The sequence below is a fragment of the Euleptes europaea genome, chromosome 14 (genome assembly GCF_029931775.1).
Source record: "Euleptes europaea isolate rEulEur1 chromosome 14, rEulEur1.hap1, whole genome shotgun sequence".
In the NCBI taxonomy this organism is placed as follows: domain Eukaryota; kingdom Metazoa; phylum Chordata; class Lepidosauria; order Squamata; family Sphaerodactylidae; genus Euleptes; species Euleptes europaea.
Genome location: NC_079325.1, coordinates 37,348,575 through 37,362,292, shown reverse-complemented (window position 1 = coordinate 37,362,292; position 13,718 = coordinate 37,348,575). Strand labels below are relative to the sequence as shown.

The window sequence follows — 13,718 nt, the reverse complement described above, 5'->3', positions numbered from 1 at the left end:
AGTGCTGCCTATGTCTAGGCTATTAAACAGCTATTTGTTGTATTGATCCACCAGCATTCGTGGCCAGCCATCCCCATCCCCCCCTTTTCCTGCTCTAGGCCAATTCTTCTCCAAACAACTACTAGTTAACAAGAGACCGAATGTCATTGTCTCACGTGGAGCTGAGGTTGCAGCCTTAGTAAAAATAGATTTTCTTTGCAAAAACCCAGCAGAAGAGATTTTCCATCACCTGAGTACAGCCTATCTGGATTGTGGATTCCAGGGCCAGAGACAGGCAATAGGGTTTTTGGATAGCTAAAAGCACTTTGAGAGGGATGTGCATTATGAAATTCCCAAGCTAAAAAATATACATGGAAATCACTAATTCAGGTGATTACAGTGATGGCTAACACAGAGTGTTCAGTAGAAAGGTTAATTTTTTTAATTGGCAGTCAGTCACTGTAAGAGCATGAAAATGAAATGCATGTAGGCAGGTATTCTTTTTTTAAAAAATTCCGGCGGCTGGCACTGTTTTCCCCTGATAGAAATCAGTAGAGAGAACTGCAGTTGCACTGAGAAGGACCTACTTTGGGGGTCTGTAAAACTGAATCTCTTGGTCCAATTCACTTAAACCTTGGTATTTACCGTAGATTAGACAGAGGACTACATTCTGTGCAAACCTGGTACCCTTAACTTTACACCGCTTTACTAGGTCGATAACTGCACACATCGTATAAGGGAGACATATGTAAACCAGTATTACAACTAGAGTCAATCTTACCAGATGTTTGAGTAATTGGTAATATAGTATACAAGCCTGGTTTGATCCAAACTGTTTGTATATGTATATATTTCTGTAAATGTATGCAAGTGTTACATGGGTTTCAACTGACCACTGATGAAGGCTAAATAGGCTGAAACGCATCTGGCATGTGGTTAGAGACATCAACCTCAGGAAATGCCATTGTGCTATTTTAACGTTTTTAAATATTTTTAATCTAGATATAGCACTTCCAATAAATTATATTTTCACTATAAATATAGATATATATTTTCATTCTACCCAACCTTGGGTGTCTAGCTTCTGTTTTCTAGGTTTAGTTTTATTCCCCTCTTTTTTCTTCGACCATTAACTTTACAAACAGCTGCCCCAGACCCTCCAACAGATTCCCCACTGAAAGTAATGGTCTCAAACCACCATAACCCAAAAAACAACATGGATTTGAACCCCAAACTGGCAACATCCTACATGAATGTAAGCTATCATGGGGAAAAATTCCTCACCGAGCCCCAAATACAAAAGTATAACACATTTTTTTCCATGGCGCACACCCTTATTGTACAGGCACCGTTAAGTATTAGGGATGTATGGAAGTATCTAGCACAATAATTTTTTTAAGTATTGCAGCATCTACAAATTCCAACAAACTGTGTTATGGTTTTAAGCAACTGCTGACCAGACTAGATAATACTGGGCTGGATGCACAATATCAGGCAGCTTTGTATAAGTACTTATGAATCAGGTCCAGAAACTAACTGGCCGTCAGCACAGATGAATCTAGATGGGAGAAACGTGCCTCGGGGCAACTTGCTCAAATGAGCAACCTGGAGGCTGCATTCTAAAGCAGCTACGGTTTCAGAACATGCTTCAAAGGCAACCCCCCCCCCAAACACAACTGCATGGAATCTTTTCCACTGATTTAATCTATTGGAACTGCTTATAATTTAATTCTTACCGAGGTAGTCTGTAAGCTAAAAATTCCACAGGGATACCCAGAGTAGTATCCCTCTGGTAACAGTTTTATGTGCAGCTTATCTTCTAGTCTTTGCACAGCTCAGCACAGGAGGGAAGCCCTCTTGGCAGCTGTCATGCTCCATCCCCTCCCTTCCTTGGCCAAGAGAAGCACATACCCAGAGATTTACAGCCAGCGCTGACTGGCTCAGTTCCCCTGCCAGTTCCTCATGCTCTTGTTAAGCAGCAGCCTAGGGAGCCAAAAGAACCGTGGGCAGTGCCAATGTCAAGAACAGAAATGGAGAGGAGGCCGGCAGGAAAGGAGAGCCTTTGCCAGGTCTTCCAGCACACCATGGATTCTTTGCAAAGACAGTGAAGTCATTTCCCAAGAGGTCAGAGGGGAACAACACAGTTAGACTGCTGAAGAGATGATTTTGGAAACAGAGTGGTGGATGAAGGAGGAGGGATTAGGCATGACTACAGATAACCAGAGGAGGCAGCAACTGCACTTGGCAAAGACTACCACAGGAAAAAAAACAAAGACAGGGATTTACCAAGGATAGGTATAAAAGAACAACTATATAGGGTTATGAAGCTGCCTTATACTGAATCAGACCCTTGGTCCATCAAAGTCAGTATTGTCCACTCAGACTGGCAGCGGCTCTCCAGGGTCTCCGACTGAGGTCTTTCACATCACTTACTTTCCTAATTCCTTTAACTGGAGATGCCGGGGATTGAACCTGGGACCTTCTGCATGCCAAGTAGATGCTCCACCACTGAGCCATGGCCCCTCTGTTATCTACAGAAGTAGTGTGCGCTCGCAACATTGGAAGCCCAGAGGCTAACTTCACAGAACAGGGCCTTTTCGGAGATGACACACAGGTTGTGGAATTCTCTTCTGAACAGAGCAGTCCGCTGGGGGGGGGGGGTGAAAGGGGATAGGAGCCACCATGACCCCTGCGCCAGTGTTAGTGCCACTTGCGTTGGCTAAACTGGCACTAACACCGGTGCAGGGTCACTTACGCTGGCTCCAGGGAGCCATACGGCAATGCAAGGCTTGGGCGCTGGTGCAGCCCCACCAACAGCACTTTCGTGGTGCAAGGGCAACACGCCAGCACAGAAGGGGGCATTCTCCAGGAACGCCCCCTGCAGGCGGCAACTTGCGCCTGCAAAATTGGTTTCACAGTCCCATGAAATATGGAGTGGTTTCACTGGGTTTTCTTTAAAAAAAGCCTTTGGGGCTTGCTGCAGCAAACCATTCAAGGAGGAGGAGCAGCTGCGCCGTCCCCAGACACTCCCTAACTACCACCCCCACTCAGGATTGTGCTGTAAGGATACCTGTCCCTTCTAAATGCTGGAAGTCTCAATGCAGGTTTTATTTCAGGCAGCTGTTGGACCCTACCAATTATTACAGTTGATGCTTTTGCTCTTCTGCTAGTTGATATTTGGTTAGAGTTGGTTTTAATCCTATGAATGATTTGTTTAAAATATTTATACCCTGCCTTTACACTTAAAACAGCTAACAATGAAGCAGCAAGTTGTAAGGATGTCATTTAGAAAGCAATGGGTCTACTCAGAAGTAAGTCCCATTCTGTTTAACAGGAAGGTGTCAAGGACTGCACTGTAAGTCCATGAACAAAGTTTTAAAAAGCACAGATGAAAAACACACCGAAAATGGTTCCTGGTTTTTTGTGACTATATTATCAGTTTTACAGGATGGTGATGGCACTTATGTAACATATTACTAGCTCTGTGGTGTTTAATGTTATTAGAGATCGGACCAGAACCAATGGGTTAAAATTAAATCAGAAGAGTTTCCATCTAGACATTAGGTAGAACTTTCTAAAAGTTAGAGCGGTTCCTCAGTGGAACAGGCTTCCTCGCGAGGTGGTAAGTGCTCCTTCCCTGGAGGTTTTTAAGCAGAGGCTAGATGGCCATCTATCAGCAATGCTGATTCTATGACCTTAGGCAGTTCATGAGAGGGAGGGCATCTTGGCCATCTTCTGGGCATGGAGTAGGGGTCACTGGGGTGCGTTGGGGAGGTAGTTGTGAATTTTCTGCATTGTGCAGGGGGTTGGACTAGATTACCATGGTGGTCCATTCCAACTCTATGATTCTATGAGATCTGCTCTTAAACCCTGCTCTCTGTGCCCTGCCTTCAGAGGTGAGCTGGATGGCGACCAGAGACAGGTCATTTTCTGTGGTGGCACCTTGCCTTTGGAACACCCTCCTCCTTGAGGCTTGCCACATACCTACATATATATATATATATTGTCCCGGGTCGCCCTCCCCCCCGGGCTCCCGGGACGGCCCGGGAACCCCGGTCCCAGCCACCATTGACGGTGGGGGGGGGGGGGAAGAAAGACCCCGGAAACCCCACTTACCGCGGAAGGAGCCAGGAGGGACGACAGGCAGAGGCCAAACTGGTCCTCTTCTGCGCGCCCCGGCAAAGGGGCAGGAGGCCCACGCGGCCGACAACGGCCCCGCTTGTCAGCTGACGAGCGGGGGAAGAGACGGGGGGCGGGCCCCACAAGCAGGGTCCAACAGTCGCGGCGGCGTTCTGGGGCGCCTGGGCCGAGGGGCGAGCAGAGGCCGCCAGACCCCACACCTCTTGGCCGGCAAGGGGGGAGGAGGCTGCAGAGGCCAGAGGGACGTGGACGGCAGGCAGGCCAGCGTGGCTCCTGTCCCAACGACCAAAGGAGGGTCGTGGTGGGGTTGCAGGAGGGAGCAGGCATGGAGGCCAGGAGCCCGGCATCCTGATTCGCCCGGAGCTTGACCGGCTCAGGGCGGGCGGTAGAGCTCGGGCCGGACAGAGGCGGGGGCCCCACCCGCAGGCGGGACTACTGGGATAGGGCAAACCAGAGAAGAGGGAGGGGTTAGATATAACCTCGGGTTGAGGCGGTTGGAGGGGAGCACAGGTGGTGGAGGGATATAAAAGCTGGAGGGGTGGAGGCCAATGAGGATGGCTGGAGAAGCTCACTGCCCGTGTCTGAGGAGCGAGCAAGCTGGCCAGCTCAGAGGAGTAAGGGTCGTCCTCCTCCGCTGAGTGGTCTGAGGCCAAGGAAACCCTAGCGGAAAAGGGTTGGGTTCACTCAGGGAGCTCTGCATCAGGGTCAGTCCTGCCTGACGGCGCAGGGGTCCCAGCTGGGACGCGACATACATACATACATATACACACATATACACATAGCGTCCCATATATATATGTGTGTGTGTGTGTGTGTGTGTCGCGTCCCATATATCTATATCTATATATAGTGTGTGTGTGTGTGTGTGTGTGTGTGTGTGTGTAGGTACGTGGCAAGCCTCAAGGATATATCACGCACTGTGGTTTTAATTGCAAATGCCTTAAGCATAACCCTGCAGAAGTGGCATAGAAATATTCTCAATAAGTAAATATGTACCCACCTGGATCAAAAAGGGGGCGAGGAATGTTTTATATAAATGTGTGCCCGGCCACACTGACTCTCCTCCCACCCCCCCACCCCATCCTGCAAGTATCTCCAGACAACACACAGGACTTTCCCTTTGGAAGTAAAGAAGGGTTACCCAGAAAGCAGGTTAGTCTCAGGCCTTTGGAAAAGAGCAGAATCCATCAACCCGCTCTTCCCACTGCAGACCCATGCAGAGGTCTCACCTCTTTCAAGCGGTGCTCCTTCTCTGCCACAATGTGCTGGATCATCATTGCCACCGAATAGACCCAAGAAATGACCATGCAGAGGGGCATCATGTGCTCAATGACAAACAGGAAGCTGAGGAGAGAAAAGAGCATAACATTACTTACATCAATGGAAACAATCCCTTGAATTCACCACTACATATAGTGATCTAGTGACGAGCTGGAGCTTGACACAGTCTGCAGAGGAGAGAAACAGCCTCTGCCTGAGATACCACCCCTGCTTTGCTACTGCCTCCTCTTCCACTTCCTCTGTGTCACCCTCACCCAAGAGCCATAGCAGGAGACATCCCTTCCCTACTTGGTCCCCCCAAGTGTCTTTAAACACAAGGCAAGTTGCACGAGATAACAGGGTTTCCCAAACTCTCATGGGACTCCTCTTGTGCACATTTGCGAAGCCTTATATGGGCATAGGTGCCTTTGCCCTGCTGTGTTGAGACACCTGGGCAGCAAGGATAAAAGAAGCCTTAGCCGCTCCAGGTGGGAGACAGCAAGAGGCCACTAGAAACACAGGATGGCGGCAAGGGGCAGCAGCCTCAGGTACGGGCACCTCTTGCTAAGCTGCCACCAAGGGCAACATAAGCATTTACATATCACTTTGAGTGTTCAAAGGCTTCATACATATTGGTGGTGGAAAGTACCGTCAAGTCACAGCTGTCTTATGGCGACCGTGTAGGGTTTTCATGGCACGAGACATTCAGAGGTTTGCCATTGGCTGCCTCCGCATGGGCTGAGATAATTCTGAGAGAACTGTGTCTGGCCCAAGGTCACCCAGGAAGCTTCACGAGGAGGAGTGGGGAATTGAACCTGGTTCTTCAAATCAGAGGGGCTGTGGCTCAGTGGTAGAGCCTCTGCTTGGCATGCTGAAGGTCCCAAGTTCAATCCCCGGCACCTCCAGTTAAAGGGACTAGGCAAGTAGGTGATGTGAAAAACCCCTGCCTCAGACCTTGGAGAGCCGCTGCCGGTCTGAGTAGACAATACTGGCTTTGATGGACAAGGGTCTAATTCAGTATAAGGCAGCTTCATGTGTTTAACCACTATACCATGCTGGCTCTCTCATACATACTGCATGGTTGTAATTCTTTGCTGGTGGGAAGAAGGGTATCTAAAACTGGCAGAGAAGGGCTTGTCTATGCCCACTTAGTGAGTTTATTGCCAAGGTGTGCAATCTGAATTAGGGATTTCCAAGACTGGCTAAGAGAATGAGCTGCAATGTGGTGTAATGGTTAGAATGTCAGACTAGGATATGGAAGACCTAGGTTTGAATCTCCACTCTGTCACGGAAACTTTTTGGGTGATCTTGGGCCAATCACTCACTGTCAGTTTCACTGGGCTCTTGAGAGGATAAAATGGAGGAGAGAATTACTTAAGCCACATTGGGTCCCCATGGAGGAGGAAAAGCCGGGAATAAATAAATTAACCCCTTCCACTACCCTCAGTTTCTATTGTAGGATACACTCAAATATTCTCCCCTGGGTTGGAGGGATAGTGGTTGAAAACGAGAAAAAAGACAAATCGCAGGCAAAAGGCTCTCCATAGGGTCTAAAGAAGTCTGTGTCCTGGAACTTCTCACGCACAGTAGTACTCACTCATCCCGGGTGTAGCATGGATATGGAAACATCTGCACATAGTTGCCAGGTTCCACCACATCATGTCCTACAAAGGTGTTGATGATGGCTCGCTCCATCATATCTTGTTTTGAGGGTGGAGGTGGATGAAGAGAGATAAGTGAAGGGGGATAAATATAAAAACTGTCACACTATCAGTCACAGTTGTTAAACAACTCATTCTTAAACAGCTGTAGAGGATCTCAAACTGGAGACTAGCAGCAAGTCCCAGGTGCCTTCTTCTCTACACCAAATAGTTTGCCAGAGAAAGGAGTTGGCAGCCAGCATTCCCTTTGACCTTCAGAACCATTACTGCAAATGGCCATAGCGTGGTATTGCAGCTGAACTATTCAGTAGTGATGAGCTGACTGAAGGAGCCAACAGGATTCCACCTAACCCTGCACAGCTTTCTACTTCGAAGGGACTTCTCAGTCATTGCCCAAGTACATTCCATCACTGTATTTTTCTTTTGGAGCTGTGATCCTGCAGCACTATACATATCTACAAACCATGCAAACAAATGAGGTGTTTTTTGTTTGTTTTTGTGTTTGATTTCCACTGCATATTATGAAGAGGCATGCTGCTCTGAGCTTGCTGCCTCAGCATGCCAAGTGTGGAACTTGGGGTCAATGAGTACAAACCTACAGTAACTTTGGGCAAGCCACAGTTCAAGAATGTAATATTGAGAACAGGGTAGAGGAATGAGGAAAGTAAGTTCCAGCAACAGTTCCCACTTCCAGGGTTGAAGGAGGAGGCTGCAGGTGGCTGATAACAGAGAGGCCAGTATATGCTTACCCTGGATCCAGACAAATCCATAGAGGAAGTAGAAACGCCCCCCGGTGTTTGGGCCTGGCCTCCAGTAAGCCCTGCGGATTTCATTGGTCTTTTCTGTAAAACTAGAATTTTGCCGGATCTTGTACATGACGTGGGGAGGGAGGGTACCATCTTTGTTGGTTTGGAAGATCACACCTTCGTTGGGGGAGCAGGTGGGAGAAGAAAAAGAACACATGAGGGTCACGAAAAAAAGGTAAGAAGCAGTAAGTTGAGGTATGCACTCAACAGGTATATTGACTGGAACAGCATACTAAAAATATCAGTTTTCATTAAATACAAAAACATCCTTATGGCTCAAAATGAAATTTTGATTACATTAACAATGGATGGTGTAGTGGGGCAGTGTGTCTATCACAAACTTTCCGGAGAACAGAATGGCATAAAAGGCATACAAATCTCAGCTGTCATCTTTAAGAAGCTTGAAGTCCTCATGGACACAAAGCTGCAAACAGTTTCTAGAGAAATATCAGATAGATACTTCTGCAGAAAAGACTGGAAAACACAGTCATGCTAGGAAAAGTTGAGGGCAGCAGGAAAAGAGGAAGACCCAAAAAGAGATGGATTGACTCAATAAAGGAAGCTACAGCCTTCAATTTGCAAGATCTGAGCAAGGCTGTCAAAGATAGGACATTTTGGAGGACTTGCATTCGCAGGGTCGCCATGAGTCGGAAGCGACTTGACGGCACTTAATACACACACACACACACACTTCTGCAGAATGTATAAAACATCTTCAACCATCTTTTTGATGAAAAAGAAAAAGGATTTGCCGAGAAGAGTTGCTGGGCTACTTCACAATATATTGTGATACTTGATATATTTGTATGGATATTTTATCGCTGAATATATTGTTGGAAGGTATTACTGATCATCTTCTTGACAACTGTAAAACTGCCTTGAGCACAAGAAAGGCAGCATAAAAATATACAAAGAAATCTTTGCAACGTATACAGTATCAGAGGGTAGCCATGTTGGTCTGAAGTAGAACAGTTATATTTGAGTCCAGTAGCACCTTAGAGACCAACAAGATTTTGGGGGTATGAGCTTTTGAGAGTCAAAGCTCCCCTGACTCTCTGAAGAAGGGAGCTTTGACTCTCAAAAGCTTATACCCCCAAAATCTTGTTGGTCTCTAAGGTGCTACTGGACTCGAACCTAGCTCTGCGAGTAGATATCTGGTGTAATGGTTACACACAGGCCTGGGCTTAAGGTACAGAATGGAAGGTTAGGAGAGGAAGACTCCATTCCTCCTTAACTAAACAATGCACCAAAAAAAAAAGCATGAAAAGGAAGAGATGCAAGCCAAACTTATGCCAGCCAATCACTGCAGGGAAGAGAAAAACCCATCGAAACAGGAGCCTTACTGGCAAACACCGTGACGTTGTCTTGATAGGCTTGGTTCAGCGTGTAGTTGACAATACTCTCCTCATCTGGGAAGCCCTTGAAAATATCCACGCTGACCTGGTAGCAGGAACAGAGATTATGTTAGTGCTGACCTCACAACACATGGAAATTGCTACTCATCTCAGGCAATGTTTTCTCTATGAGAGGACAAATGTATTTTTCCTTGCAACAATCCCAAGCACCTTTTTACATTGCAGCCACAACCCTTGGAATGAGGACAGAAGAGAGCCTGGAATGGAGCCAGACAAGACATAAGAACATAAGGAAGGCCATTCTGGATCAGACCAAGGTCCATCAAGTCCAGCAGTCTGTTCACACAGTGGCCAACCAGGTGCCTCTAGGAAGCCCACAAACAAGACGACTGCAGCAGCACCATCCTGCCTGTGTTCCAAAGCACCTAATATAATAGGCATGCTCCTCTGATCCTGGAGAGAATAGGTATGCACCGTGACTAGTAGCAATTTTGACTGGTAGCCATGGATAGCCCTCTCCTCCATGAACATGTCCACTCCCCTCTTAAAGCCTTCCAAGTTGGCAGCCATCACCACATCCTGGGGCAGGGAGTTCCACACTTTAACTATGCATTGTGTGAAGAAATACTTCTTTTTATCTGTTTTGAATGTCTCACCCTTCAGCTTTAGCAGATGACCCCACATGATGAGAGAGGGAGAAAAGCTTCTCCCTGTCCACTCTCTCCATACCATGCATAATTTTACAGACCTCTACCATGTCTCCCCTTAATCGCCTTCTTTCCAAGTTAAACAGTTCTAAGACTCTTGGGATGGGGACAGAAGAGAGCCTGGGACATAGCCAGACAAGAGGCACCCACCTTGGACATGAATTGGATCCAGCCACAAGCAGCATTATCAATGGTGTCCAGCTGCTGCACAAGAGCACTCGTGTTGGGCAATGAAAAGTTGCTGTCCAAGAAGCTTTGGAGCAGGTCACTGTCTGAAACATTCAGGATTTCAGGATGTTTGCTGAGATTTGCAGCAATCTGTGTGCAACAAGCAAACGGTTGTGGGTGGGTGATAAGTAGTGCTTCTCTCTCTCACACACACACTCACACCAACAGTCCTCCTGGATCAGAACAAGGCCCCCTCTAGTCCAGCATGCTTGCTGTGATTGCCAAATAAGACACTCCAGTAGGAGTACCTAATAATCAGGTCATGAAAAGGCAAAGCCTCCTCCTGTTGTTGTCTCCCAGCAATTGACATTAAGAAATTCTGAACAGAGGTGCCAGTTAACTATCACAGGAAATACTTATAGATGCTGACGAATTGGTTTAATCCCCTTTTAAAGCCATCTAAGATAAGTGATTCATAATAACTTGCAGGCCTGGCCTCACCTCTGCAGTGTATTTCAGACATGAAAATGCTTTTCAGACAGTATAGAGGAGTAACTTTCAACCCATGGTGGAGGCAGAGGAATTTACTATTTCTGTAACTTGCAACGGAACTGCAAACCTGTACTAGAACCTGGATTCAGGGAACTTCAGAACTTTTGCACTCCGGTTTAGGTTAAAATTTCCAGCACCTAGTAATTATAGCTACGGCAATGGCTTATTTCCTGCCTGTCCTGACATTTCCCAGGGAAGGAGTGCACTTCAAGACAGCTGCCAGTGTACCTGCTGCAACCGGCTGATCCGCTGCTGCAATCTGCCCTCCTCCATGAAGCTGCGGATCTCAGTCGAGATGTTCAGCCAGACCTGGGCATAGCGAGTAACATTCCCAACAAAGGCAAAGGTCTCATTTGCCTGCAACAAGCAAAAAGTAAAAAAAATACACTGAGTCAAATAAGAAGGAGACACAGTAGTAGCACATACAGGTTAGAAAAACAGCACGTATTTTTGTTTCTGAATACAAAACCTCCTTGAGTGTCCAAACTAAAAGGTCTGCCTATGTAGTGATTGGCTTCCCCACCTTTGTGCCCTGTTTGGTTTACCAGTATCTGGCATTTAGAAATACACTGCCGCTGCACACAGAAGCTCCACTGAGTTATCATAGGTGACAGCCATTGATAGGCCAATTCTCCACGAATAGGAATAAATTCTTTTTCAAAAGACATTCAAGCCAGTGAGCTCCGTTGTAAAAAAAATGTGTTTAGACAAAGACAAGAATATTTATTCGGGAGCAACAACAGATGGGCAGCAAAAAACACCAATGTTTAAGGTTCAGGGCTACATGAGCTGCTTCCTGCCAACTTAGCCTCAACCTTTATCAGTACAGGAAATCATAGAATCATAGAGTTGGAAGGGACCACCACGGTCATCTAGTCCAACCCCCTGCACAATGCAGGAAATTCACAACTACCTCCCCACCCCCCAGTGACCCCTACTCCATGCCCAGAAGATGGACAAGATGCCCTCCCTCTCATCATCTGCTTAAGGTCATAGAGTCAGCATTCCTGATAGATGGCCATCTAACCTCTGCTTAAAAACCTCCAGGGAAGGAGAGCTCATTACCTCCCGAGGAAGCCTGTTCCACTGAGGAACCACTCTACCTGTTAGAGAATTCTTCCTAATGACTAGACAGAAACTCTTTTGATTTAATTTAAATCACACAAGTGTGCTGGACTTCTAATGTCAATGCAAGTGGGATGATAATAATCTAAACCCAGGGGGCACTGTTGACTCAAAGGCAGAACCCCCTAGTTATTTCTTCTTCCCCTTCCATCCCTGATGATGCCACATGGACCCCCCCCCCCGCCCATCATAGTCCATGCGCCTCAGCCACCTTCTGACATCATACCTTCAGGATGACTTTATCCACCTCGGTACCGACTGGAGCATAGAGGATCTTGGGATTGCTTGTCATGAGGTGAACAAGAAGACCTAAGTTCCGCTGCTCTTTGCTGGTGAACCCCAACGAGCTCATGTTCCCCTGCTTCAGGGCCTCTGGCTCAATAGTCCTGCACAGAGGAGAACCACACACAGACATCCCTTAGTATAAGGTAGCATTGCCACTCAGGATTCTTACAAATGCCTCCCCAAAGGGGGAATGGAGGCAAGAACATGGCAAGATCAATACTATAAAAATACAGCCATTGAAAACTGATGTGTTGTGCATTTACAGTCTGAGATTTGGGAGCAGGAGGAGAAGAGACTTGTATTTTGTTTAGTTCAGATTATTTTTACCCTTCTTTTCTTCTAAAACAGTACACAAAGCAGCTTGCACAAAAACAGACAGCATTCAGAATTACAATGTATTAATAAAATAAAATAGCTCCTTGAGAGCCCACCAAAAGTGTTCCCCAGCCCCCACATCCCTAGCTAGCAAAACATCAGCAGCAGGCCTGCAAACCTTACCGGTTGTTGCCGCAAAGGATGGGCTGCAACCCTGCCCACAGCTGGACAAAGGCCGAGCACTGCCCTTGGGGGTTCTCGGTAGGCGGGTCAATCTCGCTTTTACCCTCCTCAGCACTGGAATTTGTGCTGGAGGTGACATTCCCTCCAGAGCCAGTGCCGTTCGAGGCAGTGGGAGGAACTTTGGTGGAGCATGCTCCCTTGGGAAGCAGCTTGGCCAGTGCTGAGAGGATGTCCACGTCCTTCAGGACCTTCTCCATCTCCATCAGGTCTTCCAGCAGAGCGTGGAGGTGACGCCGAGCAGCTGTGCCGTTCACTTCATCAAGCTTCAGCTGTGGGCCAAGGACATGGAAGGAATTCACATCAGGATATTCTGGCCCTTCAACAGAGCAGCCTCATTCCCTCCTGCCTCTTCCCACAAAAAGATCAGCAGAGCTCCACTGGTCCCTCTCCTGCAATAGACCCCACCCCCAGGCCACTGTTCCTCAGAAAGAACAACAAACAAAGACATTTGAGTCCCTGCTTCTTCAGCAGCTAGTGCCCAGGCAGGATACTGCTTCTGCATATGGAGGTTCCATTCAGTTATCTTGTCTAAAAGCCACTGATTGAATTATCCATGAATTTATCAAAGGATTATGCCCATTCCACAAAGGATCAAAGACTATCAAATCAATTGACCTACAGAATTCCCTGCTAGAAAAATGATAGTTGTGGTCACTAACACAGGTGGGTTTCAGAGTGGATTAGACAAATTCATGGACAGAGAGACTGCTGCCTATTAGCCCTAACAGACAAAAGGAGCCTCTGTGTTTAGAGACATTGCCGAGGACGGAAGTGGAGGAGGGATATTGTCTTTATTTTTTGCTTGGGGCTTCTGCCTGGCCACTGTGGAAAAGACAATACCAAACTGGATAGACCTTTGATCTGATCCATCAGGACTTTCATTTGTTCTCACAAACACATTAACAATTATTTAGCCCTGATAGCTAAATGGAACCTCCATGTACAGAAGCAGCCAGATACTGGGAACAAACTGAAAAGGACAGCGCTCTCACACTCTGCTTGTTGTGTTTCTCTATAACACACTACACGCACAGTGATAAAAGCAACACACAAATGGCCACCAGATGTGGAATAAACATAGATGCATCCCACTGATATGTAGCCTTCTCTCAGTGTGCACTG

At 47.0% G+C, this 13,718-nt stretch overlaps 1 protein-coding gene across 1 annotated transcript in view; it reads right to left on the bottom strand.

Annotated features, from left to right (window-relative positions):
• Window positions 1-13,718, bottom strand: part of ABCA2 (ATP binding cassette subfamily A member 2) — an 86,821-nt gene that overhangs the window by 37,228 nt on the left and 35,875 nt on the right. Inside the window, exons 9-16 of the mRNA XM_056860221.1 lie at window positions 12,537-12,865; window positions 11,980-12,139; window positions 10,857-10,985; window positions 10,059-10,226; window positions 9,190-9,286; window positions 7,790-7,963; window positions 6,977-7,079; window positions 5,349-5,463 (exon numbers count right to left, since the gene is read on the bottom strand). Coding sequence (XP_056716199.1) covers window positions 5,349-5,463; window positions 6,977-7,079; window positions 7,790-7,963; window positions 9,190-9,286; window positions 10,059-10,226; window positions 10,857-10,985; window positions 11,980-12,139; window positions 12,537-12,865 — 1,275 coding nt within the window. The remainder of the gene's footprint in view (window positions 1-5,348; window positions 5,464-6,976; window positions 7,080-7,789; window positions 7,964-9,189; window positions 9,287-10,058; window positions 10,227-10,856; window positions 10,986-11,979; window positions 12,140-12,536; window positions 12,866-13,718) is intronic.